At 40.8% G+C, this 20,562-nt stretch overlaps 1 protein-coding gene across 1 annotated transcript in view; it reads right to left on the bottom strand.

Moving 5' to 3' along the window:
• The window catches only part of URB1 (URB1 ribosome biogenesis homolog), a 71,634-nt gene that overhangs the window by 35,631 nt on the left and 15,441 nt on the right, over positions 1 to 20,562 (bottom strand). The window contains exons 9-18 of the mRNA XM_074970766.1: positions 19,708 to 19,845; positions 19,114 to 19,287; positions 18,288 to 18,432; positions 13,450 to 13,572; positions 9,647 to 9,759; positions 8,259 to 8,378; positions 5,418 to 5,534; positions 4,782 to 4,920; positions 3,355 to 3,525; positions 1,233 to 1,429 (exon numbers count right to left, since the gene is read on the bottom strand). Coding sequence (XP_074826867.1) covers positions 1,233 to 1,429; positions 3,355 to 3,525; positions 4,782 to 4,920; positions 5,418 to 5,534; positions 8,259 to 8,378; positions 9,647 to 9,759; positions 13,450 to 13,572; positions 18,288 to 18,432; positions 19,114 to 19,287; positions 19,708 to 19,845 — 1,437 coding nt within the window. The remainder of the gene's footprint in view (positions 1 to 1,232; positions 1,430 to 3,354; positions 3,526 to 4,781; positions 4,921 to 5,417; positions 5,535 to 8,258; positions 8,379 to 9,646; positions 9,760 to 13,449; positions 13,573 to 18,287; positions 18,433 to 19,113; positions 19,288 to 19,707; positions 19,846 to 20,562) is intronic.

Genomic DNA, 20,562 nt, shown 5'->3' with positions numbered 1-20,562 from the left:
AGAGCATACAGATCAATGCTAGCCGAAGGCTTCTATCGAAGTGTCCCTCATATGCTCTCTGGCTGGCTGAGGGAGCAACGCTGCAGCTTCTATCGTGGATGGCCTGCGTACTCCTAACCCCCGCTCCTATCTAGCCCTGCATCTCAATCACTGTCACACCAGCCGCTCCTGTTTGGTTGTAGATGCTTCCCATCTCCTCCATTCTCCTCCTTGCCCTTGCAGGGATGCTCCTCATCCACCTGCTTCCCTATTTGGGGAAGGGACACTCACACCTACTACTGCCTGCTCCGAAAGGAATCTGAAATAATTAAACTTAATTACATATTAGAGTTATAAACATTACTTATTCACACCAGTAAGACACTTGCAATAGTTCTAACTAACACAGAACAAATAAATAACAAATCCATTTAAAAAGCAAAATGCAAAAATCTGTTTTTAGCAGGATCTGAACTTGCAGCAGCCTAGCACTCCTGGCGGGCACCACAGGGCTGCCTGGAATTGCTAGCACTCCCTTCACAGGGTCTTGGCTGATCTGCTCATGCCATGATAGGAGCTGCGGTGATGCTCTCACTGGGGAAGAAAGATTGCCCAATGGTTAGGGCACTAGCCTTGGACTCTGGAGACCGACTTTACATCCTTGCTCCACCAAAGACTTCCTGTGTGACCTCTGGCAACTCCCTTAGTTTCTCTGTGCCTCAGCTCCCCATCTGTAAAATGGACAGTTCCCTTCCTTCCAGGGGCCTTGTGAGGATAAATACATTAAAGATTGTGACATGCTCAGATACGACTGCAGTGAGGGCCACAAGTGCCATAGACAGATAATAAGATGGCTATTGTCAAGGTATTACAGCAATTTCCCTACTTTTTTTTTGACACTCAGGCCACTGGTGCATGTAAGTAACTTTCCTGCCACTTGCTAAACATGATTCTGCATATAAATTATTGTTGCAATTTGATAAAAAGTTGCTGCTAATGTAAAAGTAATTAAGGATTCAATTAACAGTTCGACCCTGCACCAGCTAAAACGTATTTGCACCTCATTTAAAAGTCTCCAATACCCTTCAATCCAGCAAGGTTGTGCAACACATTAGAAAACGAGGATGCCTAAACTTGGGTTTGGAAGATAAAAGTCTAGATGTACTGCAGAGTGGAAAAGAAAGCCTTCTACAATCTACTGGTCTTTTAGCAACCCTAAAGCTAGTAATCAAATGATTTTATGCATCCCTTACCAAGATTTCCTTAGCTTGCTGTGGTATCCAGAGACTATAGTATTGGTTAAACTGGTAGAGCTGAGGATACTGAGATGCATTCAGTGACTGGAGTTCTTTATCGAAGAGCTGAAACATCAGACAGAGGGCCAGGGGATCTCTCTGTGTGTGCAGGAGATCAGTAAAAACAGCAACAAGATACTCCACTATACTTCCTCCTACAAAAGCAAACAACAGGTTTGAGACAGAGGTTCTCTCACTGGTAACAATCTGGGTAAATATACACAGTAACTCTAGCCACAACACCATTCTCACCCACCTAAACTGAGCAGTATTTAGATAGCAATCACTTTGAGACCACAGCGTGGGATTTTGACAAGTGCATGCCTAAGGAGTACAAATCCCACTGAATGTCAAATGGATTTATGCTCCTAATTTCTTGAGGTGCTAGTGAAAATCCTACATACTGTAGTTCTTAGTAAGGTAAATGGTGCCAGATTACACTCAGGCTTGCTACTGGGTTCAACCCCTAACCTGGCACAAAACTAAGTGCTTTTCGCAGTGTTATATTATACCTATGTTCTGGCTGATCATAGGCCCCAGCACAGCTGCACATAGAAGCAGGCATAATCTACATACAGGAGTGCAGTTCAGAGGGGAAGCTGTGCACAAATACGCAGATCTTGGCCCGTAAATCACTCTGGACACCCCATCCTTCGGGCTACTCACCAGTTCACCATGTGCAGGACCTGGAGAATGCCAGCTTTGCGGATGGGGCATGGAGAGAGAATCCTGATCTGTGCACAACAATTATACCAATAACTACCCATCGTGGCTACCTCACGTATATAGCAGGGTCAGTAAGAATTTATACCTAAAACTTCTAACTCTTTGAAGTTATATACAAACAAAAGTACTTCTACCTTAAGTCTACCATTTAACCACATATTGCCAAGATCTGTCCTAAAGTTATACCCAGTGCAACCTTAATAAATTCAGGTCTGAGCAGAGTGTAGCCCATTTTGTCATTTATGCTCCCAATGAACCCCAGAAAATAATGCTGTCAGTCAAGGATTAAAATGGAAGTTTTCTTTAAAAAAAAAAAAAAGTTAATTCCCTCCCCCATGGGTCCAATTCTCCAGTCCCAACTAACTAGTTTCAATGGGAGAGTTTCCCACTATTTGTTAAACCAAACACAATCCTTTAAAACCATTCAGCTCTATTTCACTTAAGCACTTCCTTTTCCCAGTCATGGCTATTGTAACATAGTCGTCACTAAGCATCAACAGGGTGCTTTTAGAATATGAACTTGCGTCATTCTTCCCCCAAATGAGCTTTTTTGGGGGGTGAGGGTGGGGGATGGAGGAGGGAAATGTGGGGGGTGGGGGAGGGGAGGTTTGGTTTTCTACATTTTCCATAAGGCCACACATTAACGTGAGCAATATTGCTTCCTACATGGCTACACTGCATAAAAGGACAGGAACTCCAGGAAGTTCCTTTGGTGACTTTTTTATATGTTCTTACCTCAGGAGCAAGGGAGGAAGGCATGCACTCCTCTCTCACAAAAGAAACAGGAAGTAAAGGTTTATGCTGCAAGAATCTTGGGGGCCTCTCAAGACAGGGCTGTCTATGCTGCGACACTTTGCCTCTGCCCTGGTTCCCAGCCCCTTGTCAGCAGAGTTGTGCTTACAGGGGCTCCCTTCTCTGGCTCTCTCCCCTGGCTCTCTCCCCAGCCACTGATGTGGGTTCCACAGCATCAGAGGATAGGTGGGCTCTTTAATTCTGATATGACCAATGTAGCTTTCCCACAAGAGTACCACAGAGTCGGTGGGACTAATGTTGTGAAGAGCAGTCATCACCTTCATACTGCCCTCTTGGCTCAGGTTCTGAACCCTGTGCATCTTCCTTGGGGTCAGAAGAGGGTAGAGGCACCTTGCACCCTTTAATGCTTCTCGGAGCTAGGATTCCTTGGATCTGTTTTTTCTCCACTTGTAGAAGCAGAGAGTACAATATGGCTCATTGATTTTCATACACAATAACTAGAGTAACCACTGCATGAAAATGATAAACTATTCCCCCCCTTCCACATACAGTGTGAATCTCTTTAGCCACTCTCAGGGACATATATAAACACAGTAAGTACCCATTTCATTTTCAGTGTGAAGCAACAACTTATTCCTGGCTTCTAACGCAGCAGGGACAACAGCACTGAATGGAAAAGTGTGTAGAATCATGTCTTCGTTTAAACTGAATCCAATTTCTTCATCTAGGCCTTCGCTGCCCTCCACAAGGACATCAACCATATCCAGGACATCTAGTTACCAAGGAAAAAATGTTAGGGTTCTGAGTTCAAGGAGACACTACTTTTAGGATACAAGTACACAGGAAATAAAAGGACATTTAAAGGCATGGGTAATTCAGGAGAAAATAAAGGGAGCATCCAATGTTAGTGCTGTATGCAAGTGAAAGGGAACAATTTAATACAGTTTGGGGGTCCAACAACCCAGGGATAAGAAGATGTCTCTTTGAATATACATTAACGGTACAAATCAGACAAAGGGTGAACGACAGGTATATCTGACTCCTAATGATGGTAAAATTGATGGCACTCATAGCATGTTTACATTGTGGGTGGCTTTCAAAGCTGATGCCCCATTAAGAGAAGTATGGAGAAAGGGGAAATAGCACAAGCAGAAGTGGATGAAGGCATCGCACCAAAACATCTGCAGTCAGAGCACCTCTGGAGGAGACGGGAGCGCATACAGGGGAAGCAGCTGCTATACTCTTTCAAAAAAAAAAAAAAAAAGGGATGTGTGTGAGCCATGTTCATTCTCCTCAGCCCTGAATTCCCAAAATGGAACTAACATTCCCATGTCTGTATTCTCAGCTAGCCAAATCCTAGTCCCTGAAGGGAGAGGGATAGCTCAGTGGTTTGAGCATTGGCCTGCTAAACCCAGGGTTGTGAGTTCAATCCTTGAGGGGGCCATTTGGGATCTGGGGCAAAAATTGGGGATTGGTCCTGCTTTGAGCAGGGGGTTGGACGAGATGACCTCCTGAGGTCTCTTCCAACCCTGACATGCTATGAAATAAGTCAATAAGAATTTTGATGCTGCAGTCAATGGGACCAGGATTTGGCCTAAAGAGCGCAAGCAGCAAGATTCCAGCTGCCTACTGTGTGTGAACACAAGAAGTGGGAGGGGCTCTGGTACGATCCTTGCCCCTTGCTCATATATGCAGGGGGAGCTGGCCCTGTGGTTTAAAAGGAAGCATGAATGCAATGGATTTGACTTTGATTAAAAACTGGTACTGTGGGACACTGAACTGAAAGCAGATCAAAAGTAAGATTTTACTTGCATTTTTAAAACTGCAAAGCTGTGTCACAGATTACCTTCTGGTGTGAGGAGACATCCCGGCCATTTAGTTTTTACTTACAGAGCTGAATACAATTAAAAGGCCTAATCCTGTAGTTCCTTACTCAGGCAAGATTTCCACGGGTATCAGTAGCAGGTTTGCCTGATTAAAGACTGCAAGATTAGAGGGAGCAGACATCACTTTGGGATCATCACATACCATCAATGTGAGAGATGGGTATGCTAACACTGTCCACGTCTTGTTTAAATAAGTTGACTTGGAGCATACTGGCTTCCTGGACAAGGTCAGCGGCTTTATCTGTGTATGGATAGGGGTTTGTCACCAACTTCATTAAAATCTGCGAACCAAGATAAAAGTCAGTCACAGACCCATGAACAAGCATGTTCATTGCAATTCTATACAGAAAATGCTAGTTATAGGGATATTAAGTGAAACAAATGGAAGGGCTTGGGAATTTAACATCTGGAAAAGGTGAGCAGGAAAAGAAATGTTTTCTTTTAAAGATTAGATTTTATTGGAATTAGTTAATTTTATCTGGGAGTTTCAAAGGAGCCTAGCGGGTGGGATGCCTAATAACCTTAGCCTCTTTTCTCCTCATGCCAGCACTGCTCTGGTAACAATGCATCCTACAGGAAGTCAATTCCCCCCAACCCTTTTCATCCACCCCTTCACCAAGGACAACAGATATGAGTTCTGTGTAAAGGATTTAGTCACAGCCTTTCTCAGAATTCATTCACAAGCGTTTGAAAGGATTTTCCTCAATAACAGCAAAGTAATTAGCGTCCCATTAATGTTATTCTTGACATTGTTTATCTAAGTAATTTGAACAATTACCCTCTCCAAAAACTGAATCACGGCTTCCTTTTTGTCTTCTATTATATTATCCAAGTGTTCCAGCCACAGTACAAGTTCCTTCCACGTGTGCTCAAATACTCCACTGTCATGCAAAACCTAGCCAGAAAAGCAGCATGAAAGAGAAAAGAAATAGTGTCTATTTATAGCTTTTTGTACAGCAGCTTTCATTTTTGTTTCTTTTACTAAAGACAGAGTAGCAGCAGATTGCTGAACACCAACACTGTCCCCCTCTCTAACTTCTGACAGAAGGGGCCTGATTCTTACATATACCAGTGTTGCTTCAGACCACCCTAGTTCCACAAAAGGGCCCCGAAGTGGATGTAAATATTATTTACTGCCACTTTACATTGCCAAAGCTGTGCAAAGTGGCCTTGAGGTAAATGAGAATCAGGCTCCATGTCTATATTCATGCTGCCCCCTTTGCTGAAAGCAGCTGTCTTCTCCTCCAAAACTTTTCCCAACACATACTTTTTTTTTTTGCCCAGCTTTATACAGCACTCAGATACAACTCCAATTTGTTCTTAGTCTTGCACTTACTGTCTTGGATCCATGCATTTTAAGCCCTGATTCTGCAAACAGCTACACACACAATTAATATCATGCACACGAGTAATCCAGTTGAACAACATGAAGCTACTCGTACATGTAAAGTTATTCATAAGGGCAACTGTCTGCAGGACTAAAGTGTTTGTAACATTGGGGAAGCAAGGATCTGGCTAAACTACAGCCTGACTGCAATCTCACACCAGTATAAATCAAAAGCAACTCAGGCCTGATCTAAACACAGTTTTTGTACTGATTAAACTATTTCAGTTATGGGTGTTTTTTTTATCAAAATGATTAAATCAGTAAACCCCTAAGGGGGACATAGTTTTACCAGTGAAAAGGTGCCGTATAGGTTATTCCCAGAAATGGTGGGTAACAAGCTATAGGGACGAGGTCCTTTTTACAACTGCATCCACGCTGGTGATCAGTTGCCAGCCAATATAGTGAAAGCAGTACAAAAACTGTGTAGGCAAGTTCTAACTCCACTGAAGTCAAAAAAGTTAAACCAGAGTTTAAGTGAAATCAAAATCGGACCTTTTCTGTTTAAAATAGTAGCACAGGTAATCATGTAATAATTAAACTAACTGAGGTTACTGAAAGAGAGAGGACACTATTGTACCAAAAATCAAATAACAAGCTTCTATACAGTTTTATGAGCTTTGTCTTTTGCAAAAGATATACTGAAAACAGTTCTCTTTCAGGGCTCACTTTGTTCAGCTTTCACTCTGAGTGCTATACCGGCAGATACAAAAATAGCATCTCTGATTACACGAATCTGACACGACAATTCATCCAAAAAAATGATTCACTCTTAAATAATTAACTACTTCTGGCAGATTCTCAAAAAAGAACAGTGCTTTCAGCCCTCATGAAAAGAGGCAGGAACAGAATGCAAAATTTGAAAACATTCCTGCAATTTATATTCCATTATGTTAAAAAATAAAGCAAAAAAGACTCATTAAAATCTTTTTTTTTTAAGTTAAAAATTTTTAAAAGCCCATTGGAACTGATACAACTGTCCTGACCTCGCTGCTTATGTCTCCCTTTCAAAGAAAATAGAACAAACTGAAATGAGAAAGTGAATCAGGCAGCCCAAATCTCTGCTCATCAACCAAATACACTACCAAAAAAACCCACGCTATTGCTTTTAAATGTAAATATGTTTAAGCACCAGAGGTTCACACAAGAGGAGCTTACCCACCACCATTAAGGACTGCATGTTTTCGAACCAGGCTTTTCCTATGCAGCTGCCAAGAGTAACTGTAACAGAAATTCTACTGGGTCCCAAATTTCGGGCTCTGATCCTGAACCCTATAACATCTGTGGGAGTTCTGTCACTGTCCTCGCTGGGAGCAGGTTCACTGTCTTTAAACCTTTGTACTGAATCCCACTGCCCCAGACGTGGTGTTACCATGCAAGCATTAAAATCCAGAGGCCGCTGAACTCAGTGTGAAGACCCTCACTAGCTCCAATGGGCTTTGGATTGTAGCTTAAGTCCTTAAAAATTCATCTGTGATCTGGCACCTTGCTTTGCTGACAGTGGCAGCCAATGCTAGTGCCATGGGCAGGAGGAGCACACTAGTGGGTAACAGACTCATGCGCATCTCAGTGGCTGCCATGAACTATACAACGGAACTCCTTATGTAATTTCTCTGATAAAAGCAGCTGTTTCTAGCTTTCAGAATGCAACCTCTGATTAAACCTGATAACAGTAATCACATGCCATATCATTTTGGTTTGGGGCAAGTTCCTGGACCTGTGCAGAAGTACCGAGAGTTGCTGGGGCTATGCACAGTCACAATGATCCACCTGCAGGGACCTGACTGCAGAGTCAGGAACGCCTAGGACAGATTATTTTAATTTAGGCTCCTAAATCCATATTGAGGCATCTAACTAGAACTGACCTGATTTTCAGAGGCACCAAACTCCTGCAGCTGCCATTGACTTCAATGGGATTTGTGGGCCCTCAGCACTTCTGAAAATCAGGCATCTTCTATTTAGGTGCCAAAATTTGTTTTTTAAAGGGTAAATAATATTTACTGCTACCCAGAAAAGACTGTGGCCAATGGGACTATTTCATGTGAGCAGAACAGGCTGGCTGTGCGCCATGCTCCACACAGGAAGGAGTGAATAATTACAGTCAAATTAAATTAGAGACACTTTAAAACCAAAGTGCTAGAAAAACAACCTTAGCGTGATCAACATCAAAACCCTGCTGTTGGCACAAGCTATATAAATGTGTTTAATTACTTGAGGCCAACAAAAAACACTTACCTTGATGATCAGTTGTTTTGTTGATGTTTTCAGTTGTGAATGGTTACTTGTTACAAACATTTTCATCAGTAAATAAAATACTGATCTTTCACCACGAACCTTTTCTGCTTCCGAGACATCCTAAAAGAGTAATGGGTTTAAAAACTCCCTTGTGTGGTAACACGGACAGGAATAAGTTACACTGAGGCAGCAGAATAGCAAAAACTCCTTTGCAGGCCATAGCTTTTTTGGGCTGGCCAAGTGGAAGTAGCGTGATTTGAACAAATTCTGCAACTAGTGGGTGAGAAAGAGGAGTGTAATAGCTTTTGAGCAGTGGAGAGAGTGTGTCTAATAGGAAAACCAACTAACAAAAGGATCTAAATAGAGCAGTCTCTTCACCACACCCTTTAACTTTCACTCATCACCAATAATCCTGACATCACACTAATATTGACTCAAGGGGAAATAAATCCATTTATCCCAGGGCTGAATTTAGCTCCTGAAGAAAGAGAAATCAGTGTAAGTTGCTTCTGTTCTGACAGGTACCACATTATTACAAATGTGCACTACTTTACTGCTTATTCTATTTTTCTGACCAACCCAATGTGAAAAATACAAAAACCCTGTGCATCACTGTTGAATGGGGCCTTCTAACTTTTCCTTTAAGCACTTGCCTAAACACTAGTAGTATGCAAAACAGAAAAATTACACTGCTGTTGAAACTGGCAAGAAGTAAAGGGTTTTGGGGTTTTTTTTGCCAGTTTCAAAGATCTTTCCTGCTCCCTCTTAAGTCTCTTCCCTATTCTCTATGGCTGGCTGAATATGATGGAGACTCTGTTATCATGGGGGGTTCCAACCAGGGCAGCATTGAGTCACTTCTTTCCCCCACTGCCAACTCTCACAAGGCAGGTTCAAATCCTTTCTCCAGCCAGCTGTAAGAGGCTCTCTTCCTATATGTGCCTGGAGTAAATGAGAAGAGAGGGGAGTTTGTGAAAGCCTCTACTTGCATAAGCAAGGAGCCACCTAGGGTAAGGTTCTTCTTCAGCAGGTGTTTAGAAGCAGCACCCTAGCATCCTGCTCATCTCCTTGATTTGCAGCCACAATCTTTTCATCCTCAGTGTCCAGAAGATTCTCACTCTTGCCTCTGGGAGCAGCAGATTTTAGGATGCCCATTTTAACGCTTCTTAGGAGAGGAGGGAATTTCTATTCCCATGGACAAAAGGCCCTAGGCTGAGACTCTGCATATCTGATGTTGAGCCAATGATTCCTATTTGCAATAACAAGGGGCTCTTGCCTAATAGAAACAGATGCTGAAATGATAGGACTGGCACTAAAGACATGCAGCATCAGAGACAAAGACATGAGGGCAACTGGCAAAAGAAACAGATAAACATCTGCAATTCTCCTACCTGTACTCTGAACCAGGCAAATTTATTTGCCGGCAGTTCCAGGGCCACCTTCAATATATGGTGCTGTAGAACAGGAGGGATCGCCTCTCGGAGTCCTTTTTCAGTGACAATACCTGGGGTTGGAAAACAGTTAGTAATAATATTATTTCGCATTTCTAGAGGAACTGTCATGCAAGGACCTCAGAGAGCTTCACAAACATCCATTATTTAAGCCTCAAAGCACTCTTATGAAATGAGCAAGCAAGAAATTCATAGACTTTAAGGCCAGAAGGGACCATGATTAATATCTAGTCTGACCTCCTGAGTAACACAATCCAAACGACCTCACCCAGTTCACACTATAGGGATCATTAGGCCCACCTCTGAAAAAACAGCCCGTCGGATTATCACGTAGTAACTGCAAACAGTAGTTTTCCACAGCAAGTGAAAAAGAAAACCCAGGTGCAGTTCAGACTGCAGTGGGAAATTTAGCGAAGACTCTGACATGGAATTTGACCGAGGAATTATACCCGTACTGTTACAAAATGTGCTGTGGCATATTTAGTAACCACAAGTGAACTTTGGGCTTAAATGATAAAAAGCTACTTTTGGTGAGATGTGTTTGCAACAAGGTGTATTTTTCACCTAAAGCAAAAAACAGACTGAGATAGGATACTTAATTTTCCTAAATTAACCAGAGATCAAATTCTACCCATATAATTCACAAAACTAGTGATGCTACCATTGGTTCACTGAGCACAGACGTACTGGCGATACATTCCGCACTGTGGTAGCTGCCTCATATTTTAACTCCAGTCTGGTATGGGGTGAGCTCAGTGTTCTCTTTTCTTGCATTGTGTAATTTGTATATGGGACAACACATTTAAAAAAGATAGCAGAACTAACAAAACTCCAAAGTTCCACCAGCGGCAAAACCAAACAATAAAGTGGGATCAGCTGTTAAACATACAGATTGTTACAAGTCAAAAATAGACTGCCTGTCTTCAGTCTCACGGGCAGACTGCTCAATTCTGTGCAGGAAGATGGGAGTTTTGTGACTAATTTTTAAATGTACATTGCTGCCACGAAATGTGAGTTGCTAAAATTTTATTCCTTCTGTCACATTATAACTAAACACAATACCAAGGGGTCATTGCCTTATCAAGATACTTGTCCCTCCTTTAGTTTTTTTGGAAAAATCAATCCATTATGATGCAAAAAATACTGGGACACACAGGGCACCTGATTTTGTGAGGCAGCCACAGAACACACTGACCATTGCAGTGCGCTCTGATTGGGGGAAGAGGGGAATGGCAAGCCCATGCATTAGTGTGTTTATTTTAAAGACTTTTGGCTCTTCTTTTCTTGACAAACTTTTAATTTATGTAACTCTTACTCTTATATACCTAACAAGGGACTGTACATAGTAAAGATAATTATTCTAGCTCTGTGGGGTACAGAAAATTTACATACTTCTCTATTCAGTTTTGCTGCACAAAGAAACACTCCTTGGGCAACTCTTACATAGGAGACAAACTCAAACCATCTCATATTACTGTTAATAACTCTCCAATTATGATCTTCCCTCAGAAGTAACACCATGTAGAATTCCATCCCTCTTTCCTTGGACTTAAGGAAGCATGATTGAAAAAACAGAGCAGTAGAAGAAGAAAGGGTTACTTTTGACCACTGCATTGATAAGTGATTTTTTTAAACCTCTAATGAATTACCCTGTCCCTTTAAGAGATTGCAATGTTGTTGCAAATATGAAGAGTTCTAAAATAATTTATTTAGGTTGGGATTGTCATAGGGGCCTGTGGGAGTTAGACGCCCATATCGCATTGAAAGTCACTGGGAATTAATAAACAGCAAGTTTAAAACAAACAAAATGAAGTATTTCTTCACAGAACATACAGTCAACTTGTGGAACTCTCTGCCAGAGGATGTTGTGAAGGCTGAGACTATAACAGGCTTCAAAAAAGAAATAGATAGATTCATGGAGGATAGGTCCAATGAATCTATCAATGGCTATTAGCCAGGGTGGACAAGGATGGTGTCCCTAGCCTCTGTTTGCCAGAAGCTGGGAATGGGCGACAGGGAATGGATCACTTGATGATTACCAGTTCTGTTCATTCCCTCTGGGGCACCTCGCATTGGCCACTGTCAGAAGACAGGATACTGGGCTAGATGGATCTTTGGTCTGACCCACTATGGCCATTCTTATGTTATGTTCTTATGAGTTAGGCACCTAGAAATTCCAGATTTTTGCAATTAAATTTTCTGTAAACAACATCAAGAAGTAGATTAGAAGATTATTTTTAAAATTTAAAAATAGGAATGGATGTGACAAAATATGTATGGAATTTAAGAAAAAAATGTCTTTTTCCTGTTGTGACGCTGGCAGACCAGGTGCCAGCACTTGCAAAGTCTGAAGGCATCAGCTGAGCACTGACAAATTCATATCTGGAAACCAGACCTATATATTAGTATTGTTCAAGATAGGTGTTAGACTTGTAAGAATCTGTTTAGACTCTGTAAAATCTTTATAAATTGCTCCGCGCATTGATCTTACTTCTAATGTCTGTAACCATGCTGTAAGGTAATATGAAAGTTTTGTTCTATAATTTTAAAAATGCCTGCTATGAACTTGTGAGCCTCAGCAGGAAGAGTGGTTCCCCCACCCACCAAGAAGGATTATCCAGGCCATCGTAGGACAGAAACTTTGTGGATTGCCCAATCCACCCATGAAGAAGTTATATGCAGGAGCTCTTGTCCCATCAGTTTAAACTCTGGGGGAAGGGCACATAAAGATGCTCTCAAGAGGAAATGAAGTACTTGTGGCACCATAGAGACTAACCAATTTATTTGAGCATAAGCTTTCGTGAGCTACAGCTTAGGCTCAAATAAATTGGTTAGTCTCTAAGGTGCCACAAGTACTCCTTTTCTTTTTGCGAATACAGACTAACACGGCTGTTACTCAAGAGGAAATGGTTAGTTCTTTGCTGTTTGGACTCTTACAAGGGCTGGAGCTAAGAAACAAAAGCAGAGATTCCCCAGAGTCAACCTAGGTTAGCCCTAAAAGACATAAATGGACAGATTACTACATCTCTGTCACCTTCTGGAACCACAGACTGTAACTCATTTGTGCTGATAAGTTGCCTGCTTTAACGTGTAAATAACCCTCTCTTTTTTCCCCCTAGTTAATAAATCCTTAGTTTATTACAGGATTGGCTACCAGGGTTGTCTTTGGTGTTAGATCTAAGGTACAAACTGATCTGGGGTAAGTGACTGGTCTCTTGAGACTGGGAGCAACCTGAATAGGTTTGATTTTTGATGTAAGTGACCATCCATCACTAAATCCAGCTTGCCTGGGTGGCAAGATAGACTGGAGTGCCCCAAGGGACTGCCTGTGACTCCATGGTAGCACTCTTACAGTGAAACAGGAGTTCACATTTGTTACTGGGTTGGAGAAATCTAATTATAGAACATAGCACCAGCTTGCCCTGCTTTTCTGATAGTCTGGCTGGCACTTACAATCGTTAACCACTCCAGACAGCGACACCCCTGTAACCCTTAATATGTATAGTTTTAAAGCTAAATCCTTGGAGCAGCGATCTTGTCATTTTACATTTGTTTGTGAAGTGCCACGCCCTGCATAAACAGCAAAACGAAATGGTAATGTAATGGAGAGTCTAAAACAGGTTACTCTTTTGAGAACACTTCTGTTCCTTTTTACTAAGTAGAAAAGCAATCAACCTCTCCTGCTAGAAGCTTTTAATGCTTTCATTAGCCAGCTGAAGAACATTTAAATACCCTTAACATACCTTTTAGCAGTTTGCTGAAATCAAAGTTGCTCTGAGCTACCAAATGGGGAACAACCTTCTGACAAAGGCATATGACCTGAAGTAACACAGCTTTCAGAAGAGTGGTCTCTGCATCATCTGAGCCTGAACACAGATAGAATTAATATATTTAGAATTAGTTTTATTTTTCCTTCAGACAAAGGAAACCCACAATCTCGCAATGCTTTAACACAGTGATACTCCAACTGAGGCTCTCAAGCCACAAGTGGCTCTTTAATGTGTCTCCTGTTTGCAGCACACAATATTAAAACACTGTGCGATTTACTTATTAACCAGTCAGGAGGTTTTTACTATGTTATCAACCAATTAAATTATCAACTTGCGCTAAGTTATTAACATTTGCTGTGAGAATAATATATTTTATTATGGTATATTTCAATATACACACATACTAAATATTTCCCGTCATTCATACTACTGTGGCTTTTTCGGGTAACGTTGATTGCTAATTTGGCTCCTGAACCACAGAGGTCCGAGTATCACTGCTCTAACCCACACTGTGAATTATTATTTGTATTATCAGTAGCATCCACTAGGAGCTAGGCTCTGTCCAGCTGACTAATAAAAAGAAGCAGAACTAGGGGCATACCTCTCTTTCTGTATAAATATTTATACTTTTAAATCTGGATTAGTTTATCAAATTCTTACCTGGGGAACTGTGATTTTTAAATCTGCCTGTAAAGTGCCCCACATATACGAAGATACAACCTCTTCCCTTAAAAAGCATACACTCTATACCATCCATCAATCTCTAAAGTTGAATGTCAGAAAGAAATAGGAAAACAAAGAATCCAGCTAACCAATATAAATGCTTTTTGTCATTGACATTGGGTACATTGGTGTTGGATATGCAGTATATACTGGAAATGTATCACTATTTATTTCAGCTAAGGTTTCTCTCTCCCCTGCTGTTGTTTTTTAAAAAATAATCTCCAAAGATGAAGCCTTAGAAGGAGACCACTGAGTGTCTGTAAGATGTGCAGCAGGTATAACAAACACCATCATTCACATACAGCAGCCATCCACTTAAAAGCAAAAGGCATTTCAGCAGCCTAAACTATTTTTCTGGTTTATTGACAGCTGAATTGAGGTGAGGCGGCATAAAGGCAAATTGTTGTACAGCTGCTAGTGGAAGTAAATAAATACAGAGTAAAAATAGCTGACCAATTCTTTACAACATTTTTTTCCCCGTCGGCCAGCATTTCCCAAAATGTGGAACATCCCCTCGCCCCCCCCCCCCCCCAAGCAGGTGTGAAAGACTAGATGGGAAGATGAGGACACATCTCTCCACTGTTATCTACACTCTCAGTTTACAGTTTTTAAAAAATGAAATCTCTAGCTGTAATGGCTGCAAAGAAAACCTTGAAAACATGACCTGCGAGTAACTGATTTGGATATGGATAGAGCCCTTTTTAATGTTTTTAATAAAGTAAATACTAATGGAAACTGTGTGATCATGGGAGACTTTAACTTCCCAGATATAGACTGGAGGACGAGTGCTAGTAATAATAATAGGGCTCAGATTTTCCTAGATGCGATAGCTGATGGATTCCTTCAGCAAGTAGTTGCTGAACCGACTAGAGGGGATTCCATTTTAGATTTGATCTTGGTGAGTAATGAGGACCTCATAGAAGAAATGGTTGTAGGGGATAATCTTGGCTCAAGTGATCATGAGCTAATTCAGTTCAAACTGAATGGAAGGATTAATAAAAATAAATCTGCAGCTAGGGTTTTTGATTTTAAAAGGGCTGACTTTCAAAAATTAAGAAAATTAGTTAGGGAAGTGGATTGGACTGAAGAATTTATGGATCTAAAGGTAGAGGAGGCCTGGGATTATTTTAAATCAAAGCTGCAGAAGCTATCGGAAGCCTGCATCCCAAGAAAGGGGAAAAAATTCATAGGTAGGAGTTGTAGACCAAGCTGGATGAGCAAGCATCTTAGAGAGGTAATTAAGAAAAAGCAGAAAGCATACAGGGAGTGGAAGAAGGGAGGGATCAGCAAGGAAAGCTACCTTATTGAGGTCAGAACATGTAGGGATAAAGTGAGACAGGCTAAAAGTCAAGTAGAGTTGGACCTTGCAAAGGGAATTAAAACCAATAGTAAAAGGTTCTATAGTCATATAAATAGGAAGAAAACAAAGAAAGAAGAAGTGGGACCACTAAAAACTGAGGATGGAGTGGAGGTCAAGGATAATCTAGGCATGGCCCAATATCTAAACAAATACTTTGCCTCAGTCTTTAATAAGACTAAAGAAGATCTTAGGGATAATGGTAGCATGACAAATGGGAATGAGGCTATGGAGGTAGGCATTACCATATTTGAGGTAGAAGCGAAACTCAAACAGCTGAATGGGACTAAATCGGGGGACCCAGATAATCTTCATCCAAGAATATTAAAAGAATTGGCACAAGAAATTGCAAGCCCATTAGCAAGAATTTTTAATGAATCTGTAAACTCAGGGGTTGTACCGTATGATTGGACAATTGCTAACATAGTTCCTATTTTTAAGAAAGGGAAAAAAAGTGATCCGAGTAATTATAGGCCTGTTAGTTTGACATCTGTAGTATGCAAGGTCTTGGAAAAAATTTTGAAGGAGAAGGTAGTTAAGGACATTGAAGTCAATGGTAAATGGGACAAAATACAACATGGTTTTACAAAAGGTAGATCGTGCCAAACCAACCTGATCTCCTTCTTTGAGAAAGTAACAGATTTTTTAGACAAAGGAAACGCAGTGGATCTAATTTACTTAGATTTTAGTAAGGCATTTGATACCGTGCCACATGGGGAATTATTAGTTAAATTGGATAAGATGGGCAACAATAGGAAAATTGAAAGGTGGATAGGGAATTGGTTAAAGGGGAGACTACAACGGGTCCTACTGAAAGGTGAACTATCAAGCTGGAGGGAGGTTACCAGTGGAGTTCCTCAAGGATCAGTTTTGGGACCAATCTTATTTAATCTTTTTATTACTGACCTGGGCACAAAAAGTGGGAGTGTGCTAATAAAGTTTGCGGATGATACAAAGCTGGGAGGTATTGCTAATTTAGAGAAGGACCGGGAAATCATACAGGAAGATTTGGATGACCTTGTAAACTGGAGTAATAGGAATAGGATGAAATTTAATAGTGAGAAGTGTAAGGTCATGCATTTAGGGATTAATAACAAGAATTTTAGTTATAAGCTAGGGATGCATCAATTAGAAGTAACGGAGGAGGAAAAGGACCTTGGAGTATTGGTTGATCATAGGATGACTATGAGCTGCCAATGTGATATGGCTGTGAAAAAAGCTAATGTGGTCTTGGGATGCATCAGGAGAGGTATTTCCAGTAGGGATAAGGAGGTTTTAGTACCGTTATACAAGGCACTGGTGAGACCTCACCTGGAATACTGTGTGCAGTTCTGGTCTCCCATGTTTAAGAAGGATGAATTCAAACTGGAACAGGTACAGAGAAGGGATACTAGGATGATCCGAGGAATGGAAAACTTGTCTTATGAAAGGAGACTCAGGGAGCTTGGCTTGTTTAGCCTAACTAAAAGAAGGTTGAGGGGAGATATGATTGCTCTCTATAAATATATCAGAGGGATAAATACCAGAGAGGGAGAGGAATTATTTAAACTCAGTACCAATGTGGACACAAGAACAAATGGATATAAACTGGCCACTAGGAAATTTAGATTAGAAATTAGACGAAGGTTTCTAACCATCAGAGGAGTGAAGTTTTGGAATAGCCTTCCGAGGGAAGTAGTGGGGGCAAAAGATCTATCTGGCTTTAAGATTAAACTTGATAAGTTTATGGAGGAGATGGTATGATGGGATAACATGGTTTTGGTAATTAAATATTCATGGTAAATAGGCCCAATGGCCTGTGATGGGTTATTAGATGGGGTAAGATCCAAGTTACCCGGGAAAGAATTTTCTGTAGTATCTGGCTGATGAATCTTGCCCATATGCTCAGGGTTTAGCTGATCGCCATATTTGGGGTCGGGAAGGAATTTTCCTCCAGGGCAGATTGGAAGGCCCTGGAGGTTTTTCGCCTTCCTCTGTAGCATGGGGCACGGGTCACTTACTGGAGGATTCTCTGCTCCTTGAAGTCTTTAAACTATGATTTGAGGACTTCAACAGCACAGATATAGGTGTGAGGTTTTTTGTAGGAGTGGTGGGTGAAATTCTGTGGCCTGCATTGTGCAGGAGGTCAGACTAGATGATCATAATGGTCCCTTCTGACCTAAATATCTATGAATCTATGAATCTATGATGCAGCAGAGCCTGTCTGAGTTTGCAGAGAGCCTGAAACAACTGCTTTTTTGATGTGAACTGCCCAGTTTGTTACGATAGGTGCTAAATCAGAGGCCAGTCACGATACTTTAAGTGTCAATATTATTAACTGTTTCGCTGCTCACAAAACTGCTAGGAAAGAGAGGAAGTTTCATATTGTGAAGAGCTACACAAGCATTTCTCTCATCATGGGACATGCCACCCTGGGAGGGCACAAAGTAAGAATGGGTGCACAGAAGACATATCAATTAAGACATGTAGGCCATTAGCAATATTTGGCTAGGCTACAGAGGACACGACTGGTTTCATTTTCCTGTAGAGGGACTCAGTTTTAAAAAATGTTGGAACACAGCTATAGACAAAGGTCCTTGCGAAAAGACCCAACTGACTGCATACCAAATACCAAGGATAAAATCCAGGCTCCAACGAAATGGTGGCAAAACTTCCATTGACTTCAGTGGGGCCAGGATTTCACAACTGTTTATATACATATAGGATGTTATGCCTACAAATATTTTCCTACCAGGCTGTTCATTGGTTTCTGTGATCTCAGTCATTTCCTCCTCAGTGGAAATGGTGTCTTCCCTTCTCTCCCCATCATGTTGTTCTCTCTCTTGTTTTAGAAGTGACTGCCAGACCGCCACTATGCTGTTCATGTCGGGTAAAAGCTAAAGGCAATATATATATATATGTGAGAAAAAAATCAAAAGCTCTTCAGTGCTGCACAATGCTGTAATGTTGCAAATATTCCTAACACTGAGAAGGAGAATTGCTTACACGATTCAATCTGAATACAGACTGAAATCAGATTTTTATTTTCAGCTCTGCACAGAACATACATATGAAAGAAGAACACTGTATTACAAACAGATATGAAAAGTTACCAAGTGCTTAGCATTTTTTGGCTATCTGGATTTCAATGTAATAAACATTTTCAAACCAAAGACCAGTTTCTGCTATAGAGCACCAGGGTGTAAATCTGGATGAACTCCACTGACTACAATTTACTTAAAGGGAGTGTAGAATTTGGCCCCAAATTATTAAAAAGCTGCTCTTAATTTTAATAGTTTTCCTCAGTACTAGCACACCAGCTGCCTATATTATTAATTCATTTTAGAACAGAATTTTTTTGGCATTTCCACTGACCAGATTTATTAGCTACCATGCTGTACTACAGCACTGGTTATTAACACTTAATAAAAATGTCTATAAAATACCTAGGAACTTTTATGTGCTTGGATCCCAGGATACAATAAATCAGGGGCAGAGTGCCCCAGTGCACTGGAACAGTTATCTGCTGCAAATGTGTAATTCTAGGCCCCTTGTTGTTAATACTTTCTATTTTGTACCTTGCTAAGGGCTTCTCTGTACAGTTGGACAAATTCCTGCATCATCAATGGAGTGTAGATTTCTGACTTTTGCCATATTTCCTCATTCAAACAGTGCTCAATATTTTTCAGGGCTCTTCTCAAAATAGTTGACATAAGGGACAAGATGGTGTGTTTCACTGTTTTGCTGGGTAACTAAAAGAAAGAGAAGCTGAATTAACAAAGTTACAGTGCTTCTTCCCTATGCATTGTATTCAAACTACTTATTTTGGCGTATATGTTGAAATTTGTAAACAAAATAATTTTTTCTTAAAACGTGGGTTGGGTTCTTTTACCGCATGCATTCTCACTGCATGCGGTAGAAGAAAAAACACCAGCCCTTACAGCCAGTGAGCATTTGCACAGCTGTAGCTTACAAGAAGTTAACGGAAGCAACGATCAGTGCGACTTAAATACATGTTTAAGTGCTTTCTTGAATTGGGGTCACTATTTGGAGCATTTGGCATAAAAACTGATAATTACTTGATTTTAAGTTACTTGGATGATCACCTTTCACACTCTTAACCCTAGGGAGGTTGTTTGGGAAAAGCCACCCTGAGACAATAAAACGCTTACATTTAATCCTTGGGTGAACATAGTTTTATTGCACACCACAGGAACTGTTGTTACCATCACCATAGAAAGCAATCTAGGGAGTGGAATAAACTCTGCAGTTTTAAAAGAGTTGGAAATCTCTGGTTGAGCCTCATAGATCTGAAATAAAAATGAGAGAGTTTAACCAAGACTGATGTAATCGTGCGGATTTGCAGCCAATTCTATAGAACACATTACAAACACAACATTATTTGTCAAAGGTTACTAACAACAGTACTAAATGTCAGGTTCCACACAAAGAGAAGGGCACTCGAAAGTTAACCACAGAGCATACATACTTAAAACACAGTCATTCTGCAATGAGGATTACTAAGGAGTAGTAGTATATCCTGCAGAGAATACATCAATTTTATGTTCAGTTATACAGGAAACCTGCAAAAAATTTGCCTATTATCCTTGGAAGCCCTGCTCTATTCAACAGATGGCACTGTATACCCCACTCAGCTATTTTAAAATAAAAAATACATAGGAGTATACAGCAAGGACAAAAGGATTCTCTAGCCATTTGTTGTTGTGTCTTGAAAACCAAAATCCTCACTGGGATTTTTCTCACAGACTGTAATGCCAACTCCTTCTCGTTCCCAATTTAGCTAAATGTTTGTACCTCTTTCTACTCCCAGAATGGCCTTTTACCAAACGACCTTCTCACTCACTTTACAGCTACGCCTCTCAGAGCTGCCATGGCTCCGGGCCACAGTTCACTTTCCTCAGCGTTCACAGAAAACAGGGTGTGACTTTTTTCTTTACCATCTTCAACATTTATTTTACAGCACCCTGCCTCTTCTTTCCTCTCAGAACATCAATCTCTGAAGGTAT

The sequence above is a fragment of the Natator depressus genome, chromosome 1, assembly GCF_965152275.1.
Source record: "Natator depressus isolate rNatDep1 chromosome 1, rNatDep2.hap1, whole genome shotgun sequence".
Lineage (NCBI taxonomy): Eukaryota > Metazoa > Chordata > Testudines > Cheloniidae > Natator > Natator depressus.
This window is presented reverse-complemented; position numbering and strand designations above follow the sequence as displayed.